The 22996-nt window shown below is 37.5% G+C and overlaps 1 protein-coding gene across 2 annotated transcripts in view; it reads left to right on the forward strand.

Moving 5' to 3' along the window:
• The window catches only part of LOC122356634 (calcium-activated potassium channel subunit alpha-1), a 113781-nt gene that overhangs the window by 54446 nt on the left and 36339 nt on the right, over positions 1-22996 (forward strand). Inside the window, exons 9-19 of one of the 2 annotated variants that reach the window (XM_043255569.1) lie at positions 6655-6765; positions 7514-7619; positions 7757-7839; positions 9062-9131; positions 9884-10039; positions 13252-13361; positions 13784-13852; positions 15620-15631; positions 18585-18671; positions 18786-18862; positions 21876-21884. In XM_043255569.1, coding sequence (XP_043111504.1) covers positions 6655-6765; positions 7514-7619; positions 7757-7839; positions 9062-9131; positions 9884-10039; positions 13252-13361; positions 13784-13852; positions 15620-15631; positions 18585-18671; positions 18786-18862; positions 21876-21884 — 890 coding nt within the window. The remainder of the gene's footprint in view (positions 1-6654; positions 6766-7513; positions 7620-7756; positions 7840-9061; positions 9132-9883; positions 10040-13251; positions 13362-13783; positions 13853-15619; positions 15632-18584; positions 18672-18785; positions 18863-21875; positions 21885-22996) is intronic. The other variant, XM_043255570.1, reaches the window with a different exon arrangement.

Below are 22996 nucleotides of genomic sequence, written 5' to 3' on the forward strand. Positions count from 1 at the left end.
CAGAAAGACAGGCACCAGGCTTCGCCTTATTGTTTAAATATGCATGGGACTGTGTGCTCATGAACGGACACATCACGACACCTCGAAATAAATGTGTCGGGGTATTTATTTCCACTGTCAGCACATTTCCGACAAGCTCAGGCTGGTGCAAAATGCATACATTTAGAGTGTAATTCTGCATAAACTCACAAATGTCCAAGAGCAAATTTTTCAAGTTCATGAGTAGGTGTATATGAATAAACGCCGGAGGCTGCATAAATGATGCATAAACGCTGATTGTAATAATTTTCTGCGTAGAGTTTAGCTTGACTTTAAAACAAAGAAGTATGGACAATTTTAAATGTAGTCTAACTCTATTCTCATCACATTTGTCGGAACAACAGTGCGGCACTAAAACCAGAATCTTTTTTTTCTTCCTATTCCTCGTTTTATTTAATTTTTTTTAGTAAGGATATTGAATATGCAGTCACTTTCATCCCTTTGCTACATTGCTAAAGGGTTCCAGATTGTGGCTTTGACAGTAAATATGACAGTAAAATTATATTTATAAGTCTAATGTGCAAAAAGGTTTAATTGTTTGATTGAACCAAGTGTGTAAAGACTAGATGACATAACATTTTTCAAACAATTACAGAATTTATTATTAATGAAACTTTTATGTTTATGATCAGTGTGGTTTGTGACGGACAATGTATACTATAAAAGACAAAAGTTTTGAGGCGATAAGATTTTTTTAAAGAAATAAATTTTTCTTCAGAAAGGATGCATTAAATTAATACCTGTAAGTGACAATTTAATATGTATTGTTGCAAAACAGTTCATTCAACAATAAATTCTAATTTATCTTGATCTTGAAAAAAAAGAAAAAGTTATAGTTAAGCAATGTAACGGTTTTCAGTATTCAGCATAAGAAATGTTTCTTGAGCAGCAACTCAGCATAATGATTTCTGAAGAATCATATGACTCTGAAGTCAGGAGCAATATCCCAGAAATAAAGTACATGAAACAATGTATTAAAATAGAAAACGGTCATTTGAAATTATAATATTATAATATAATTTTGTACAGTATTTTTTAACATATATACAGCCTTAAGCATTTTTTTTTTTTTTTACATGTTACTGACCACAAACCCTTAACTAGTAGTGTGTAACTTTAATCGTATCATACTAAACAGTCTCTTTAAGCCCGTATCTTTGTTAAAAGTGTGCTTTTGGTATACTGAACTGTTTTTAACAACCTTCTTAAATCTTTATCAAGTAATTCTGCAATTTCTCAACAGCTTGAAATGTTTTTTTAGAGGCCATAAGCTTTTTGGTAATATTTATTTATGTATTTATTTAATTATTTGAGCTGTACCGAGGCTAGCAGCAGTTTAAAGTGTAACCTCTGCTATTGAAACCGTGCAACAGACAGGTCTGTGATGGCCGTTGATGTCAGCATGTGTTCAGCGTAGCGTTTAACCATCAGAACAGGAACGCAGATCTGGATCTATGACTGTAATATAGAGCAGCGTTCTGTTGGATCAGGTCGGGGTCTCTGTGGTTTCCATTAGAGAGCTGCCGAAACTGACATAAACCCTGAGTGAACTCTGAGCTCATCGCGCCGCCTCTGAGCTTCTCTCCAGAATCGAAGCCACACCAAGAACGTGGAGCCGGCACCGCTTGCCCCCACAGACCAGGCCTGTGTTGGCATCCGCACGCATGGAATAAGAGTTGAAAAGAGGACGGAATGGCATATAGAAATGCCATTACTGATATGCCTCTCGCAACTCATTAAAATGAGAGAGATCAATAGGAGTTCAGTCATCTGGATCTCTGACTTTAGCTTAGGTGTGCGTTGAGAACTATTCATGCATAGCTGACAGTCTGATGTATAGTCTGTGAGGTTGGACAGCTTACCGCATTGTCCTGCTAGATAGAGTGATGAAATATAACAGGATCTTGCATGTATAACCCAATACAGGTTTATATATTAAAAAAACAGATCAAAAGAATGTTTTAGTGTAAATTAAGGAAAATACATCAAATCACAAATAAATGAAAATATAAAGTTTGTGTTTTTTTTTTTTTTTTACCAGAATAGGCATTGAAGAACAAATGTTTTAAATGTAAAATAAGTAGGTAGATAAAAAAATAAATAAATAAAATGACAGGCACATAAAATTATATTTCAAACAAATAAAAAAATATATAAAATTAATTAAAGTATTAATGCAATACAAATACTATTAACATAACAGTTAACATATCTAGTTCTCAAATATTTCTTTGTTCATGTAATGTTTACTTTTTGGTTTTATAATACCAGAAATAATTATAAATATGTACAAAAATGGATGTTCCTGACCTTGTAATTGTAATTTTGTGAAACTGCACGTTTCATAGAAATCATGCTTAATTGCAACAAAATTGTTTGAATATTATCAAAAGTATTGATCATATAACAGTTCATAACGCCTAAATATGCGATGTCTCTGTAAAGCCTAGAATGTATCTTTATACAAAGCTTTGATAGAAATTGGGTATGCTATTTCCCTTCACAGAACTGGGTCCTAGAAAAACTATATTTTTGGTTATCCAAACATTTGTGCCCATCACAAACCACACTGACTAGCCATAAGCGCTGCTTTAACCTCTTTAGTGTCAATCATTTATTTGTGTGTTCATACTTCCTACAGTTTAATTTGTGAAAATGCAGGTAGTCTAAATAAGTAGACAATATAAAACAAACCACACGAGAGCGATTAAAACAGACCCATTCTTCAGATGTGCAGCAGTTAGCCACCACAGTAACCAATAACTAACTTTTTACATTTGATACCTAGACGCTTTGAATATCTGGCTATTTCTGAGCAAGACTCAGCTTTAAAGCATATGTAGGGAAATTGCAGTCAGATATGACATAATGGAGTGTTTTTGAATAATTACTGTAGTCTAAGGAGGTGTTATTGGCTAAAGAGTTGCCAAATTAAATTCATTATTGTCCCCCTGCATCAAGTTGTTTATTGTAATGATGATGGAGCCCTAGCCCATGTGGATTACACATGTGGTCCATCTCGAGCTCTGTTCTCTCTTAGTTTGAAGTCAAGAGCGGGCATACACCTCTTTCATCACACGACGTTCTCCTCACAGCTATCATTTGGACACAGCTTTCTCTAAAACATTGTTGATTATAAAAGTCTGTGACGAGCACAGAAACAGACCGGACACTTTTCGTTCGACTCGGTTTAAGGATTAGAGCAGTATCAATGGTTTCGCTGCTGAGGCTGATGTTCGAGCTTGATGTTTTTAATTTCTTTTAAATCTTGGTTATGATTTCCATATTTTTGGTGCTTTTATTTGGCATGATTCACAGTGCATGCTGGGTAACTGCCCTTCTGCATTTGCTTGCTCAGTTTGTGCACATGTTTTGTTTGATTTCACCTTATAGTACGTAACATTGTGTTGTAGCCCAAGTGTTCTCTTCACTGTGTGTTGTTTACAGTATAGTGTTGTTAGTGTGTGTACTTTAAGTTGAAGACATCTTAAGTGTATAGATTTTAAGTTGTGTTTTCCACCGATATTTAAGCAATAGTTTTTGTTCTTTATAAAATGCTGCGGGAGGTTTTCATACAAATTATTTATACTATTTTTAATCAGTTTTTATATATATATAATTTTTCAGTTTTTGAGCATTAGTGTGATTATACAGTCATAAAGAAGTTTTAAATAGAGTGCCAGAAATGTCAACAGACAAATAAATGAAAAGCATTCATGTTTTCCATTTTCAAGGTCTTCTTTAAAGGCGCACTCAGTAATTAGAGTAAAATGTTTGATGTCACGTTCAGGTTAAAGACTCTTATCAGTAGGCCTCATGAAGGCTCATATTAACATCACATGACCAGCTAAATGCTAACTTTATCACTTTCTTGTTATAAGGCACTTAAAAAAACAAAAAACAACTGCTGCCATGTATCAGTTGTTCTGTTCAATATTAATATTTTTGTTGAATATGTTAATATTGCTATTATTATTATTATTATTATTATTATAATTTTATTTAATTTTTAGATTTCATTAGTGAATAAAAAGTTCACAAAAGTTCATTTGGGGTTTTACTGACCTTATGTATTACTGAGTGCACTTTAATGCAAGCACAGAAATAGTTATCAACGTTTAAGCATCCCGTAATGACCTTAGTCTTTTCTGATACTCTTTTGTGTGGCTATACATCTTGTATTGCTTTCATTGCCGGTACCATAAACTTGAAGTGGGGAGAAAAAAAAAAGCTAAACACCCCCGCAGTGGTGAAACACAATCAGTAGCTCAGTCACGCACCACTGATAGCTCATCCAAACATGGAGACAAGATGTCTGACATAAGCCGAGAGACAGAGTGTATTTGTATCTATGCCAGAGAAAGCGAGAAAGTGAGAGCATTGTCATCCAAAACTCTTCTTTAACTAAAGCTCTCAAACGGGTATTTTTTGAAATTGGAAAACATGAATAATGTGTCTCTCATCAAGCCACCCCTTTGCCAGACACCGTTGGCTTTACACCAAGCCATCAACTCAACAGAGTCTTCTCATCCCAGGACAGTCATGCGTGCAATTACTACCACTCATTAAATACAAGAGGCCAGATCTGTGAAGATCATTATGTGTGATAGCATCCAGACACTGTACCCATAAAGCCTCCCTTTGCGTCCCTCCGGCAAACAGATCCGCTTAATGTTTGCCCTCGATCTGAGCACAAATAAGCACCTTTCCTACAGATGAGAGTGTACAGGCACATACACCCAGTTACAATTAAGGTCAGCAACCCCTGTTCTCTGTAAACTCATGAGCACATCATGTCTGCTGAGGGAAGAGAGAGTTAGTTTGGACAGATTTAGATTGATGACCGTGCGTGGTTAAAGCTCTTGAGACTTTGACCACAGCAGTATTGGAGTAATCCAGCATGGGAAGTGAAGTGATCCGCAAAACCCCATGGCTAAAGCTCAACTCTTTAACATCCTGTTGCATAGAAGCCCTGCTTGACAAATAAAGCATTGTTATTGTTCTGCAACAGTAATAGAAGTGGCCATTAAGTTGTTAAGATAGTAATGATGGGCTGTAATCTTTTATACGATTCAGATCATTGCAGACATGATAAAACTCTTGAGAACAACTTTGGTGTGTAATTTAAAATACATTAGTGTGTAGCTTGGTATATAGTTTAAAGGCTTAAAAACGCAGCCTTCAGTTGAGGGGGTTTTTCAGTGATTCTTTCTGCAGGTTACATTCCTGCGCCAGTAGGTGGAGACACTTTTTTTAGTCATTGAATCCTTTACTCGATAGATTCGTTCAAACAGTAACACTTTACAATAAGGTGTCATTTGTTAACATTTGTTACTGTATTAACTAACATAAACAAACATTACACTATTCATTATTTGTTGCTCATTAGTTCAGTGCGTTACCTAATGTTAACAAACACAACACGTGATTTTAATAATGCATTAAGTAGTGCTACATTTACCATTTAACTAAGACTATTAAATGGTATAGAAGTATTGTTAATTCTTAGTTTGTTTACTAATGTTGTTACCCAGTGTTAACTTATGAACCTTATTTTAAAGTGTTGATGTTCAAAGACTACACACTACTGATTTAAGAAAAAAATGATTTCTGAGGAAATTTAACAGAATGAGAGTTTTCACGAATCCATTACTTAAAGTACAGTTTTGTTTAAAAATACAGTGCAAGTCACAGAATAACTGTAAAATGGATTTGTTCAAAAACATTGATTCATTCAGAAATGATGAAATGATTTAATCAATGACTCAACCAACTTAATTATTAACATAATTGTTGTACATCGCTTGTTCAGCGTTTATTTTTATTGGCTATGCAAACATATACAACTGACTCTGTTGAATATGAAATGTATGTTGCTCAATGTGAAGTAATTTATTTGTTGTACTGTTGTAAAAACAACGGCAACATTTAGTCGAATTTTTGTATCCTTTAGCTTTATCTAATACATCACAGGAGCGCTGTTCGAGTGCTGCTGATAAAGCCGAAAGATGTCAAGGCGGCTCACTACTAGGTTTTGGAACAGCTCTAGAGTATGAAACTAGATCTTACTATGGAGGCAGAATAAATGAGCCCCAGAAGACCGTGACCTCTGGAACAATCCAGTTGAGTCTGTTTGTTTGTTCCATCTGATATATTGCAAGTTTTTCATTCGGTGCCTGTCCGGAGAAGTCACGGTTAGAGTTCACGGCAGCCACAGATCCAAAAACAATTTAAGCGCTTTTGACAGGGGTTCCGATACTTGTCAGTTAGCATTGACGTACATGTCAACATGCGTCCTAGCACAGGGGTGGTTTGGCTACAGAGACACGGCTTATTAAGAACATTTGACAATCCAACATTAAAACGTAAGATTCGATTTTGTTTGTCCTGAAAAGTTCAAAGCGCTTCGTTTAATGTTTTAAACCATGTTTATAAATATGAGGTAAAGCAACATGTGCTGTTATGACTGTAACAGACAGTAAATATTCGAAAGCCACAACATTTAATGTTTTCAAGACATTTTTGGTTATTATGACTTTATGCTCCTTTTTAGGATATGCCAGAGTTTAGTTTTATTTTATGTTGCACTCTTCAGCTGAATTTTCCCCCTTACAGGCACATTGTGGTCTGTGGTCATATCACTCTCGAAAGTGTTTCCAACTTCCTTAAAGACTTCCTACACAAGGACAGGGATGATGTCAATGTAGAAATTGTTTTTCTTCATAAGTAAGTACAATTCCCTTTGGAATACTTTTTATAATCTTGACGGAGCCTTTCCGCACCGTAAAGAATATAATGACTGCATGTTACTAAGAAAAACACATAAATCAAATAGAGTTGCCTGTTTTTATATAACAAAGAGATCAGCCAGTAAGTTGTTTTGGCATTCTTTTGTTAGCCGCCAGTTTCTGTAAACTTAAAGTAATAACCCAAAAAATGGAAATTACAGCATATTTTTCTCATCCAGAAGCCATCCTAGGTGTATATGACTTTCTTCTTTCAGACGAACACACATTCTTAAGAAAATGTATCCAGGCTCTTAGAAGCTTGGTGATGCTCGTGGATGCCAGCCATTGTTTTGAAGCTCCGTAAATCGGCTATATCCGACCAGTAATACATGCAGTGTAAAACTAAGCTGTACGCCTTTGGGGGGTTATCCCACGTCCTCTGAAGCAGATCGATGGGTTTTTGTAACAAAAATATTTCTAGTTTTAAAATGATTCTTGGCTGACTACTGACGATGGATCAAACGTCATACGTCGAGCCAAGAAGCCAGAATACATTTTTTTTAAATCTCAGGCTGTGCTCGTCCGAAAGAAGAAAGTCATGTACACCTAGGATGACGTCAGGGTTGGTAAAATACGGGGTAATTTTCATTTTTTGGGTGAACTATTCCTTTAAAGCATCATGAAAATTCTTTATTAGTAACATGCTGACTTTTTATTTATTTATTTATTTTTTTCCCAAACTCTAGTATTTCCCCTAATCTTGAGCTGGAAGCCTTGTTCAAACGTCACTTCACTCAGGTGGAATTTTATCAAGGATCGGTCCTCAACCCACATGATCTAGCAAGAGTAAAGGTAACCTTTGATCTGACAATTTAATAATCGGCATACAGATACACAGTTGTAGAGAGGTTGTAGATAATGATGTTGGTAGATGTTTTGATGCTGTTCTGAACACGGAGGCATCACCTCTTCTTTTTCATCTTGTACAGATCGAGTCAGCGGACGCCTGCTTGATTCTTGCGAACAAATACTGTGCAGACCCCGATGCCGAAGATGCTTCTAATATCATGAGGTCAGTTCGGTGAAGGGTGGCGTTTGCCATCAACACATTTGAACACATCTTATTTTAATGTTAGCGGGCAGCATCATGCATTCACTAGGGACATCCTACTGTGAAAAAGATGTATTGAAAGCCGATGTCTTTCACCCTCCCGTGCTGTTAAAGGAAGGTGTGAATGGGATACTCGGCATCTCGGTCAGATTCACACATGTTATACCTGGACACAGATGAAAGCAGCCAGGAGGAATTTCCTTTGGGACAGAGTCAAGTAATACTGCTCTGAAAAAGTGTGTGAAGTGAGGGCAAACATATTTCCCTTCCTCCTTTCATGCTGGAGATGTTCTTTAGCCATGAGTAACGCACAGAATTGCACCCAGGCCGGACTGTTTGGAAAATGAAATATTAATTTAGGCAGGTCTCGGAGTGCTCTCTTGAACTAATGTGTTATAGAACAGCTTAATATGGAAATAAATTCTGCACCTCTCTTACGAGACTGGAGAGAAATCCAGGCTGGATTTCATAGGAAATCGCACTGTTCCGCTTACATATCACAGGCTCCTCTATGGAAATGAAAGATTCATTTACTTTTTATTCATTCAGCAGATGCTTGATTTAATACAAAGTGACTTACGATGGTGAATTCTGGGACGGTCCTCCTGGAGGTTAAAGGTGCATTTAGTAGGTTTTTGTTTACATGAGGGAGAGACTTGCTCCATGATAGAATAAAACAGATTTTTCTTAAGATTAATATGTCTAGAGTATGTCTTCATCTCATGTGGGTGTACATCATTTTAATGATGTTTCTCAAAAGTGTTGTTTATATACTACCGTTCAAATGTTTTAGGTCAGTACGAAAGAAGTAATCGTTTGATTTAGCCAGGATGCATTAAACTGCCAAAAAGAAATTAAATGTTTAAAAAATAAATGTATTTAGTTTCCACAAAAAAATTATTTTGTGTATCTTACAACAGAACGCAGTCGCTTTTAATATTTTACAGTTGTAATATTTTACAGCACTATTGGTTTTGACTATTGTTTTTAATTTTATAAATGTGAACATAAGACACTTTGAAGAATTTTACTTTTAATTAATTACTGAATGCACCTTTAAGACAAATGTCATGCTTCTAAAGAAAACAAACCAAGTTGAAGATGTATATATACCTTTTTTTTCCCCTGCAAATGCTGTTTTATATTGGCTTTAAATGTAAATTACTGCTTTTTCTTTTTGCAGAGTAATATCTATCAAGAACTACCATCCAAAGATTAGAATAATCACACAAATGTTGCAGTACCACAACAAGGTAGGATGTGATCTCTTCTGTTGTTGTCAACAATAAAATGATCAAGACCTAAAAGAAGGAATACAAATAATGTATAAAGAGGCTATAAAAGTAATAAAAAAAAAACTGACATTTGACAGATAAACATGTAAAATATGAGAACAGACCCCTCAGCTGTCCACGACAAACAAGAATTTGATAAATTCACAGGAATCAAATACAGTGCATATTTTCCCCCTTCAATTTTTATCCCCTATTACAGCTAGATGAACGCAGCTTTGTATTCACCAGGAGCGCAGGAACAGGAGATGGATGTTAATGACTTGATGGATGTTTTTTGTTCATGGGACAGTTCACTCGAGAGCAATTGAATGTCAGCTGTAGACAACTGTTTTAGAGGACTGTCAGCAAACCCGCTGTGCTAGCAATGAGATATGAAATAGTGACGTGCTACTGTTATGAGATTTGCGTTATCAGTTTGACAGATTTATGTAATCTAACTAGGTAGGAGAGACCGTGGACTGTTGTAACATGCTTTTGTTTTGACAGTGTTTTCCAATGTACGTTTCAAACCTTAAAATAATATAGAATAAGTTCATGTTTACCTGCTACAAATTAGTTTTGATCTCCCACTTCTCCTTAATCTGTAAAAACTGCATTGATTTTCACTTTTTCTTTTTTTTTTTTGCTAGTGTTTTTCATTACTGCACTTGTTAGACTTCTCAGCAGGGGACATTGTTAACTTCCCCCTGTCTCGTCCCGTGTGTCCTCAGGCCCATCTGCTAAACATTCCCAGCTGGAACTGGAAGGAGGGTGATGATGCGATCTGCCTTGCCGAGCTGAAGGCAGGCTTCATAGCCCAGAGCTGCCTGGCACAGGGCCTGTCCACCATGCTCGCCAACCTCTTCTCCATGAGGTCATATATCAAGGTACTGTCAGCCCGTCTTGGGCTTTGCTAAAACCCATAGAGTAGAATCAGCCTCCATCCCCACTTCAGCTCAATCACCAGAGCCATTATGGTATGGAGTAAATCATCTTCTGAGCCTGCCGGTCTCATTTGGGACCTACTCGGGACGGCAACACAGCATTGCCGCTGCCATTATGAGGTAATTTATATGAGTCAATGGCATGGTGGAAGTGAGGATGTAAATTAGTGGTTTTTCCTCTCGCTGAATTTACTGTCCTCCTGCGTGCCGATAGAGCAGGGAAATGCGAACCATGTGCCTGTTTCATAGTCAATGAACAGCACCCCAAAGCCATCTTTATTTATCGTCCAGCTGAACCAGACTGCTCAGAGCCGTACGGATCGCTCTTTTAAGAAAACACTAAATAAAACGGTCTGAGGCCTGAATGGCTTGCAGTGAGGTGGTGGGTTATTATCAGGTGGTTGAGATTTGGACGGAGCCCTTTGGAAAAACGATGAGATCAAGAGAGAGCGTGAGTGTGCGATCAGACTGAAGAATTTCGCAGAGATTGTAAAACTTATTCTAAAATCCGCAAGGGGCTATATATTTTCTCTCTTTGATTTTTTTCAAGGCTGCGTAGGCTTTCGACATGGAGAGCAGCATTCTCTTGTCATAAAGAGATGAGGAATGACTTTATAATGACTGTTTAAATGTGGCATGTGCGGAAACATCTGCAGGGCACATCACTCTTCTCATAAAAATGCAGAGGAGAGACAGCCTAGACCACCCATGCCAGAGTACAGCATACAACACAACATAACACAACACACATCTAACCTCTCAGGCCAATGTCCATGCTTACAGAAAATACCATGGTAACGCTAAAAACACTTTCTATGACTCAAACAGGGCATCTGTTAGGGTGAAGAGGAAAGCGTATGAGTTTTGTTTAAAATGTCAGTCGTCTCTTAATGAATGTGATGAACAGAGACAAAAAAACAGAACAATACTGAAAAAAAAGTTAAAGGTATCGTTCATCCAAATATTACAATTCTGTCATTAATTACTCTCCCCTCACATTGTTCCAAACCTGTGAGACCTTTGTTTATCTTCAGAAAACAAATTAAGGTATGGACCGATGAACCAGGTTGAACCACTGATTTCATGGACTATTTAAATGATGTCCTTAGTCATTTTTTTGGGCCTTGAATGTGATAGTTGTGTTACTGTGTGTGCAGGATCAAAAAGCTCTCAAAATTCATCTTTAAGATCTTAATGTGTATTCAGAACTTGAACACAATATTAGGTTGAGCAATTAATGACGTATAATCCTTTTAACTTCAATTGTAAACCATAACAAAACCAAATCTCAGTCTAACATTTCTTGTGTTTGTGTGTATAGACTCAAACAGCACAGGTGTTTTTGTACAGGCTTTCTTCTGAAATATCTTCAGTCAGTTTCCATCAAGAATTTCACATTAGGCCCAGTGATACCCCAAATAAGACAACACAGACAATGTGTGAGATTGTAAGGGCGTTCTGTCTGCTAGAGGAGCGGGGTTCGAGAGGGCCGATTTGACTGATTTCAGTGGGCATTCAGGAAGGGTGTTACCGAGAGGTGTTAATGAGACCCACAACCCAAGGACAGACACATTCACGCAGCCACAAACCCATTTGCATTATGCCTGTTGTTCTAACTTTAATTCTCAGATGTGCTGTGCCGTTCGCTACAAATAAAACCGCAAGAGCGTTCAGCCTGAATCTTTTATCTGGTCTCTTCAGGTTTAACAAAAAAGCAGTAAGCAGAAGGCTTTTGAATCGGGCTCTCTAGAGAGACTGGAGAAAATAATTGTTCAGTGGGTGCGAAGGAACACGCCCGTAACACTTACATCAGCTCTGACAGGCAGGGCGCAAACGTGCAGGGTAATTTAAGGAGCCAACGGTAAATGGCTGCCATCTCTTTAGGACTAAATGACAAAACTCTACCCATTAGTGCCGCCCTAAAAGATGCCTGCCCAGAATGCAAGTGCTCTTAGACTGGCAGTGGGAAAGGGAGTCGGGCCTGGCTTTGAAAGCGTCTCTCTTGACTGTCTGTCAGACAGACGTTGGCTGGGCGAGATGGCTGACTAATGGCAGAGTGTTTGCCTAATAGCCCCGCTGCTTATCACAGCCCCACCCTCTCCACATCCTGAGACGCATGTAATGAGAGGATGATGAAGAGACCAGCTGTGAGCTCAGACACGGGAATATGCCTGGCCTTTATTCTCCAAATCTCACAAAGGTTGAAATGTTACGGGTGTGAAAAAATGATAGAGCAGCTTCAAACGAGTATGCTGTTAAGCTGGCATGTTTAAACTGTGTTTTGAACGAATGGGGCTTATGATACGAGATGCACAATGCATCTTTGTAGTTTTCCACCTTAGTCAGGCTAGATGTTATATTTAATTTGATGCACAGGAAAACGAGCTGTTTTTCCACTTGAATAGTTTTGGAAAAACATGTTCGTTAATGGATAGTTTACCCAAAAACAGTTGTCATTTATTTCACCTCATGTCATTCCAAACCCATAAGGTTCTTTTTTTTTTTTTATGAAACCCAAAGATTTCAGTAACTCCGCTGGAAAACCATTACACCAAAACTTGAAAAAGTTGATAATGGGATTGTAAAATCAATCCATATTCATCAAGCAATTTAATCCAAATTGTCTGAGCAGACCTAATGACTTTTTATGAAATGCTGATTAATTTAGGCTTTTATTCACATCAACACACATACATGGGCTACATCAGATATGGTAAACAAGCCTCATAGATTTTTGTGCATCAAACAAGCTTATTTGGCTTTTCACTTACTATAATTGATGAGCTTTGACCAGAGATTCATGTGAATGATCAGTTCAAGCAAACAATTTTATGAAAAGACGAAATTTTTTATATAATATAAAACAATTGTGCCTCCTTTGAAAGATTGGATTAAAAAAGTTCTCTTATGATATATTTATTGTTTGTGAATATTTATGGTATGTAAATAGATTTTTAATACATACATAACATCACTAAAAATGTCATTAAAATATCTCCATTGATATGAACAAAGGTTTTATGGGTTCTATATAATTGTCTTGAGGCGTTTTTGTAATGTTTAGATGTTCTGATTGCTATCTATCAGTTTCCATCAAATTAAATGGTGTGCTTCCTCACTGTGTGTATCTGAATCCAACCGTTTTCGCTGTGCAGATCGAAGAGGACACGTGGCAGAAGTATTATCTGGAAGGAGTGGCCAATGAAATGTACACAGAGTACCTGTCCAGTGCCTTTGTCGGGCTTTCATTTCCTACAGTTTGTGAGTAAGTATGCTTTTGCTCTAAAGCATAGGAGCTTTACACCACGCCATTACTCTGCACAAACACACTGTTGTAAGTATCATAAAGGCTCTCATAAATTCTTGCCTTTTTTTTATATATACTGCAGAATTTACTGCAAACCTGAACTATCACATGCTCAGATGTGGTATAACACAATTCGGTGTTAAGCAATTTGTTTGTTCACACTGAATGTGAAACTGTTGCGTGCGCGCAGTCAGCAAGTTGGCGCATATTTTATATTTAATGTGAAGCAAGATTTTGAACCAATGACATTTCACGCTAACAGACTCTTCTGATCGCAGTAGATCAACATTAAATCGTTTTTAAAGGCCAATTCAGTTTCTCATGAATTTAAATTGCTGACTGATGACTACTAGACATTAAATGTCTGTTTTACGTTTCAGGTTGTGCTATGTGAAGCTCAAGTTGTTGTTGATCGCTGTCGAGTACAAGTCCGAGCAGAGGGAAAGCAGGTTTGTTGCCCTTCTCTCTTCAACTCCACCATTCACAATACACTGACCGAAGAGGGACAAAGCAGTTGTGTCCCTCCTAGGTCCTACAGACTCCCTACAGTACAGTTATCCTTCTTTACTTGCTAGATATTATGTTGTAAGAAAAGGCTGACAGGTTTTCATCATTAAATCTCTCTGCAAGTAATCTAATCTGGTTTCAAATTGAAATCGCTCTCATTGAGGCAGCAGCATGTTACGTTCTTGGAGGAAGTTCGCATCAGCTCGACTCTCACAGCATCACAGTTGCCGATCACTGTTTGTAAGAGTCACTGTGAAGCCAAAGAGCCACGACATCTGCTCAGACTCACTGTGCTGTATTGATGAGGGTTTACTCTCCGAGTAAAGAGCCTTCTATCAATAGCACTTTTGTGGCATTCTGTTAAGTGACCCATTGGAACTAATAACATGAAGTACTCTGTCTCAGTAACTTTGACTTTGCCAAATCCACCACCCCTTCCCACATCCACAACCTGTGTTCCAATGTTTCTGTACACTGTAACTCTTACTAATACATTTTTGTGTACACAGTGTGTACTAATGAGTGTAGTTAAGGACACAAGTTGGCCTGAAAACACGCGCACAGAAATATCAGCCAGAAGACCTGGTTATGTTTCTTCCTTTTTCCTTTTTTTTTTTTTTTTTTTTTTAAATAGGGATGGGCGGTATGATAGTATATATCATGGGCCACTGGAAATGTGTTCACTGTTTAATTCACAGTAGATAAATATATTGGCTAGTATTTTTTTTTGTTGTTGTTGTAGTTTTTAGTTTTTTTACAGATGTAGCATTTTCTGCAGAATCCCAATGATTGTTTTTAGTATTTCAATGTGGCTTTTCCAGTCAGTTGAGTCTTACTTGTGCATTTTATAATATTAGTTTTATAGTTTTGAATCTTTTTTTCACAGCAATGGTTAAATATGAATAATCTGATCGTTTAGGTTTTTTCCTGTAAATTATGGTTAAAATTATCAAATGAGATGAATTGTTTCTCTTGTGAAGTATTTAGTTCTCTGGTTATTTTTAACATCTGGTTATGTAAAATAAAAATATTTAATGGTTAATATATACCAATACAATATTAAAAGCGAGTCATGCTGCGATATAAGATTTTGCCCATATTGCCCACCACTACCAGGTTTTGTCATATTGTCTCTCAAAGAGTTGTGTCTTTAGAACAGTTATGAAGTAGCTTTCTTCTTTTTCACTCTTTTTAAATCGCGTGCTAAAAAGTAAGACAGAACCTCGTTTTCCCCAGTATCACATAAAAGTGCCACTCATGTCCAGTATTCTCGGTGCCAACACGCATAGCGACTGTAAAACAAAAGTTATTTTTTACTGTCACTCGGTGTGATACAGTTCATATAATTTGATTACTTTGTAATGGATGGCTGTTAAACTTTGGTTAATAACTTTGCCATACCCCACAATGGCAAAACGTTTAGAGGGCACAACATAATCTTTTAGCATAACTCTCAATTTGGTGTCCTGGGCTGGTCTAAACTTGGAAGCACACTTTGGGATTTAGACCATAACTTTTCCTTTGTAGGCCGGACAAGTTAACCAATCTGAAGTGTGTTTTGTCATGGTAAAAGTGACTGTTTTGCCCTCTACTTTTTTATTTTTTCTACTTTTTTTCATTTCCTGACTGTGCAGATACAGATGACTGACACCTCGCCTCCTTTTTTCCAAGTCTATGTTTGATTTATAATGTTTTCTTGTTGTTTGCAGAAGCAGAAAGCGGTATGCCCTCTTCATTATCTCACCCCTCTACACTTTAGATCAACTGTGGGAGAAAAGCTTAAGGATATTGTACCACCTCCCTCTCAAAAATGGCCAAAATCTCTCGCTATCTCTCTTATTGTGATTCTCTTTGTGCTTAATGCACTAACTTCTTTGCAGGCAGAGAGAGTAGTTGCTATTGTTCGATTCACTCGTTTCTTTCGTATGTGCTGTTCACACATCAACAGCGTTAATCCACTCCATGTTCATTCATCTCTGGTTTTGTTCTCAACTTCCTCTCTTCTCCTTTCTTTTTTTACCCTCTTTGATTATTTTTCAGTGTTCATCAGCTGCAAATCATTTCTGCCCGTGTCTTTTTCAGCGTTGTGCTCTCCATGCGAACAGTACTTCATGTTTTTTTTTGTTTTTTCCACTTATTTCGTAATGCACCTAATAGGAAAACAGCTGCATTATATATCAAAAAAACTAGTGTATGTCCATTAAGAACTGATGTGTCCCAATATGGCAAGTTTTACTTCACACAGTATTAAACGCTTAACACAGATTGGTTAGTAAAGGCCACACTATTCATGGCGACCATCTTTGCCTTTTCTGTCATTACCACTTTAACTTTAACACTGTATTTGCGTGTGTGTGTGTGTGTGTGTGTGTGTGTGTGTGTGTGTGTGTGTGTGTGTGTGTGTGTGTGTGTGTGTGTGTATATGTGTGTGTATATATGTGTGTGTGTGATGTTGATTCTGTTGAGTGTGAGTGTGTGTGTGTGACTGAACAGTCAGTCTGTTTGTCAGTGTTTGTCTGGAACAGACGTTCATCATGTCCCCAAATGCCTGTGCGTCTCTGAGTAGATGTTTATGAAGTGAGGTCACTTCCTGTCAGTTTGGTGTTCTATACAACAATCCAACTGCACAGAAGTTACTGCAACAGTTTGCATCTACGTGCCGCTGTGCGGTGGCTGCACCTGCTCTCTTTTCACGTACCCTTGATTGTGACGCTTTTAGTAACCGCATGCCCGTATGCTCTGTCATGTGATGTGTGATGCTTTGTTTCCCATAATATGAGGTTTGGTATGAATGGAAGCCTACATTTTGCATGCAATCGGTCGAAGAGCGGCCCATTGCATTAGGCTTCAGTACGATTTAGTGTCAAGCGGGGCGAAAATCTCAAATTTGGGGAGCAATGTGTGTGAATATGTCAGTGAATGAGTCTGTTTGTATTCATCTTCTGAACGGCATGCCAAATGTGCTGCTTCTCGCTAAGGGGGCTATTTAATCAGATGTAAAGCTCAGTGATAAATAATCCAGCACAATGATTTCGAGCAAGACAGAGCGCTTTTGACGTTTTCATTAACTGACCAGCCAACTTCCGCTTTATGATGGATTAAATCCCCCTCTTTTGGCCTTCATTTTTGATTAAGTGGTTATTTGACGAGCCCAGAGGAAAGGATTTTGATAGACTGCACGTATCAAATGTTATTAAACTGTATGGATTTTTTAGAGCCAGTTATGCTGGCCACAATTTCGAGTTTGGAATAATAGGATGTCTTTCATGTACCTTTCCCTTTCTTCTGGGCTCTCTGGCCTTGATGCTCTAGTCAGGCTGGGCATTTGTTAAGTGTTGCAGCAACCACTCAATTCATTGATGATTCCTAACAACCGGCAACCATTGATGGCTGTGTTGTGTCGTCTCTGTCTAATTAATGGGGAATGATACAGTGGTTCAGTAGTGGCTCTGTCTACACTGCTGAACCTCTACAGTTACAAACCAGACTCTCCCAAATATCTGGCATTGGATTCGTGAACATCAAAAATTCCTTGCCCACCAAGGGAAGTCCTAAAAAGACACTGACAGGGCTTGCTTAATTTTGAAAGCGACTGGTATTTGTTCACAATACAGTAGCTTGGGATCGCGAGGAGCCAAAACTCAAAGCAAAGGTTGCGTTAACCAGAACAATTGTACTGAGCTTTGCAAAATGCTGTGTAATTTTGACAGTAAAAAGACGACATTACAAAGAAACAGTAAAGATGTTTAGACTGTTGCAATTTTTTTTAGAAAAAAATAAACATTTACAATAATATTTTGCAAAATTAATAATTTAAATAATAAGAAAAAATAGCAGGATTATATGGCATGCAGTATGTCATACCTATATATAAAAGTCAGTAAAGTTGCTCAATAAAAATATAAAATAACATGTACATATCAGTCTGTCAGAGTGCCATATGCTGATTATTGGTGGCACAACCTCTGCCTCAGTGCTTATTTTTACTTTGGTTTAACAACAACAATAAAATTAATGACCATGGCTTATTAGCTGATGCTTGAAATGTAATGGTAGCAATATTTATGAAATGATTTCTGGAATTCCGCTTTCTTGTTTGCGCAGTAGCAACTTCAAGAAAAACTGCATGGCTTGTGTTGGCTTAGTTATGCTGTTGCCGCAGATCCAGAGACCCGGGATGCACCCTGAACTCTTGGTGGGCTGGTCATTCCCTTGCTTTCCTCCACACTAAAGAAGGAGTTAAATTGCGCTTCTGTGTGGTGATAGACCTCACACCATGAGTTTCTGAAGGCCTGTCCACCAGAACGCCTAGACTGTTTCTGCCCCAATTTTAATTCTTTCTTTTATCTCATCACCTAGACGATTCAATCTAAGACCATCATAAAAAAAAAAAAGAATTAAAATGGGCAAGTCATTCTGTTGTGTACTGTACTGTATTTGTGTGAAACCAAGTGGCCTAAGCAGTATTTTTGAACACGTCCCTTTCCCTGCAGTATTTTATGAGTACTAAAGTTCAATTTCAGTATCAAAATTTGATGCAGTATATGCATGTTTTCTCATCAGTCTTCTTAACAAGGTCCAAAACCACGTGTACCATTCCTCTTGATTAGAGCGTTTGAATGTGCAAGATTGATTTTCATGTTGATGACAATGACTCTTTTTCTGACTGAACAGTATTCTGATCAACCCGGGAAATCACGTTAAGATGCAGGAGGGGACACTGGGATTCTTTATCGCCAGTGATGCCAAAGAGGTCAAAAGGTAATCATCTCCGAAAGTTGTCAAAATAACTTGCTCTTGTATTTCATTTTTCATTCTGAAATGTGAATGGCACATTTGAATCAGAATGTTCAATTCTTTACTGTCTTTCTTCAGAGCATTTTTCTACTGCAAAGCATGTCATGATGACATCACAGATCCCAAAAGGATTAAAAAGTGTGGCTGCAAGAGAAGTAAGTACACCCGACCATCCCTCGCCTCATGTCTGAACGGAAAGTGTCCGCCAACTCTTTTTCACTTTGTAGGGCACTGCTATGTTGTGTAACATGTCAGATATTGTTGTTTCTCTTGGGTCTCTCTTTTTTTCTTTTCTTTTTGTTTTAAGTTACACATTGTAAATAAAATAATAGGCTCATGTCAGGCTAAAAAAGAAACACTTGCAAGGCAGCAAACAAGCAATGCTTAAAGTTCAGATTTTTTTCCAAGTTCACAGTTGTGCTTTTCTATTCACATGCTATTTGCCAAAAGCAGTTCACATGTCACATTACAATGAACTTATTAGAAACAACTGTAGTGCTGACAATTTAAACAATGAAAAAAACTATTTCACCCTTTTTTCTTTTTCAGCTACTTGAAACAGCAGGTCTTTTCGCATTCTTTTAAATGAACACTGTGACGCACTACTCATTTGATGATAGTCATGTGCTGCTATAACTGATTAGATACACTACCATTCAAATAGATCAAAGAAATTATTGCTTTTATTCAGAAAAAAGGTGACTTGCACATAGAAAAAAAACTTACTAATTTAATAATTATAAAATATGAAGTAGCAAAATTATTTTCAACACCGATGATACAAAGAAATGTTTGTTATTCAATGCATCAGCATATTATATAGATTAGAATGAAGAAGGATGAAGGATCACGTGACACTAGATTTGAGTAATGGCTGCTAAAAATTCAGCTTTGCCACCACAGTAACAAATTACATTCAACAAATATATTGAAATATATTAAAATGGGTGTTTACATTCGTACTTGTATTTCACAATGTTAGTTTTGTAACTTTTATTTTTAATATAAAATAAAAAAATAAATGTAGCTTCATTGACCATGAGAGACTGTTATTAATAACTGTCCCTCAAGTCGTTCCAAACCCATAAGACCTTTGGTCATCTTCAGAACACAAATGAATATATTTTGGAAATCTGAGAGCTTTCTGACCCTGCATAGGCAGCAATGCAACTGAAATGTTCTTAGCCCCAGAAACGTAGTAAGGACATCAATAAAGTTCAACTGTAAATTTGCAACACTATGAAAAAAGTTTTGTGTGCAAAGAAAACAAAATAATGACTTTATTGAACAATTCCTCCCTTCCAAATCATGTATTCCGCCATTATTGAGAGTATAATGATGCATGATATCATGAATTTACTATTTTACCAATGTCTTGCTACCTTTCTGAGTCTGGGAAGATACCCTGTTCTCTAAGCAGGATCAGAAAGCTCTCGTGTTTTATTAAAAATATCTTAATTTGTGCTTTGAAGATGAACAATGGACTTGAGCAATTAATAACAGAACTTTCATTTTTGGGTGAACTAACCCTTGAAGTGTGAAAAGAATCTGTCGTGATTAAGATTGCTGCCTTGCAATCATTATAAAAAGACAACCATACAAAACAATTGTAGGGCCCCTAGGGTGTTCTTTTTCACTTTGAGAACAGCCATTTGAAAGCATAAGCAAAAAGCAATGAACTGTAGAAACTAGCGACTACATCTAAAAAAAAAAAAAAAACAAGCTTCAAACCAGAGGCCTAGAAAAGGAGGGATAAAAATGACACTGTAAAAGAGTGAGACTCTTGAGGAAAGCCAGTCATCAGCATGCTAATGGAGAAGAGAGATACAGATGTAGAGAGGGAATGACGTGATTAGCAGGGCTGAAGAGAGAGGCTGTCAGCTCATGGTGGTGTCAGGAGGAGAGAGGCGGAGGTAATGACACTAGTCAGGTGGAAAAACAAAAGGCAAGAGCAGCTTGGCCCATCCTCGCCAGACCTTTTGAAAACACACTCCTGGCTCAGGATCATTTTACCAATCATATCCACCCTGTTTACCCAGAACGCCCAGCGCAAGTGCCATTCGGACGCGCCACTGTCATGTCCCACTGCCTCAGCCCGGTGCAAACACTTTCTGACAGGAAGTCACTGAAGTAGAAGAGAGATTAATAGCTCAGAGTGTAGTCCACTGTCAGAGAAGCTCCTGTAGACATTTATATCATTTGATAGAAATGTATTTCCTTTAGCACCCTCTTAATTATATATAGATGCGGCAAAACCTAAATGTTTGTTTTCATTTGCTAATCTTGGTGTAGTGGAATGAAGCAATATTTATGTTAAATAGAGCTTACATTAACATTAATGTTGGAATGATGCATTGTTGTTACATGACCTATATAAGCATTTGTCCAAACCAGTTAGCCACAAGATGAATAATTCAGCTTCATTCCCAGTGACCTTTCACTGTGCACACTTTTGCCTTTAACTGCAAACCCTTTCTCATTTTTTTTTCGTTTACATTCATGTAATTATGTGAAAATTGTATATGATGTTTCAGATGATGAATTGTTTGATATCACACAGACTCAGTTTTGCTCACCATGGCTGCATTAGTTTGATCAAAAATAGAATGTGAAAAAATGTAATATTGTGAATTTATATTACAATTTAAAATAGCCAGTATTGTAGCAGTATTTATTTCTTTGATTGTGCAGCTGAAACTTCAGAACCATTATTCGAGTCTTAAGTATCACATGATCCTTCAGAAATCATTCTAATATGCTGATGAAAAAAACAAACCAAAAAATTTGTGCTGCTTAATTTATTTTTTTTTTCATTTTATTTTACAATTTACAACAATCTATTTAAATGTAATGCTTTTCTTGCTGAATAAAAGTAATGAATTTCTCTTATCCCAAAAAATAAGTAAATAAATAAATAATGGATAAAATGATTTTAAATTTTTTTCACCCCAGTCAAATGTTTTTGATTATATGCACCCTCCCAAAACCGAATATCACCTGAGAAGAGGCCAGTAGCCTTACAGTAAAGAAGATGAGGTTTCCATTGCTTAAATGGCAGTTTGTGTTCTTTTATTTCACCCTCTTTTTGATCATTGACATACTTCTTGATGTATTTCCTTCCTTGCTGCCTTGGAATACCGCCTCTTTATTTAAACCTCTCACTGGTAGTGACATATTGTGAGTAAAAACGGGTTTCCTGTGGCCAGAGTACAGTCTGACTCTGATAATAGTTCTATATATATATCTATATATATGTTGCATGTATCAGTCTAGCTGCTGCATCCCTCCTACGCCTCATCTCTCCACTGTCCTCAGCCCAAAACAATACAACAGAATTAACTGGCCTGAAAATGTCCCAGCCCTGACCCCCTACAAACCAGTCTTTAACAGGAGAGATCAGTAAGGCCATGACCAATACTGCAATTCCACCCAAAGATTTACTAACAGCACAATTCTGAAATCAGGGATTCGTTTCAAAGGTTGTTTGACCCTCCCGAAACTCATGAAACCCATAATGAATGTCACGACAATCTAAAAAGTCAAACAAGGCGATTGATTTTGCTACTATTAGTCATGGACTTCACGAGTGCCAAGGGGGGAGGTTAAGTCCACTCGAATCCGTCCCCTCGCTGTCAGAGGCAATTTCGCATGCTGCTGTATTTTCAGAGAGCGGAAAGAGTTCTGTGGGAAGTTCTTCAAATTCTTAGGCTTAACGAGCATCGTCTCCAAAACACAATCAAAACAATCTGGTCTCCCTCTTGCCTACAGCCTCCCCTTTGTCTCCACCGCCCGGCCCCTGCCCAGCCTCTCTACACGACACAACAACCATCGGCAGAATTGAAATGTTCTGCATTTCAATTCCTTTCAGTAGTTCAGGCCCTTTTTTACTCACTGCCCTCACTGATAGGTGCATCTCTCAACGTTAGGCTCACGGTGGTGTTGACCTTTGCTGTACACAACGTTGAACACTAGATGCCACTGTAGTTCTACAAATGAGATAGGGACAGAATGGAAACACTGAGGTCCTCGTAAAACCTATTTAGCAAGATTGCTATCAGCCAGTGTGCAATGCAGGGTCTTCTCACTTGCCAACTAGGTTTCTTTATGTAGGTCTCCCCAAGGAGCCAGGGTCTCGTTCGCTTTATATTGCTTTAGAGAGGTGTGTTTGTTTTTAGTATTGTAAGCATGCAAGGCTTAACTGTAATTGTAACCGTCTAAGCTCAAAGTAGGCTATAATGTGAATAAGTAAAGCTTGCAGATAAGTTAGTGTCCATTAGTACTTTAACATG

The sequence above is a fragment of the Puntigrus tetrazona genome, chromosome 13 (genome assembly GCF_018831695.1).
Source record: "Puntigrus tetrazona isolate hp1 chromosome 13, ASM1883169v1, whole genome shotgun sequence".
Taxonomy (NCBI): domain Eukaryota; kingdom Metazoa; phylum Chordata; class Actinopteri; order Cypriniformes; family Cyprinidae; genus Puntigrus; species Puntigrus tetrazona.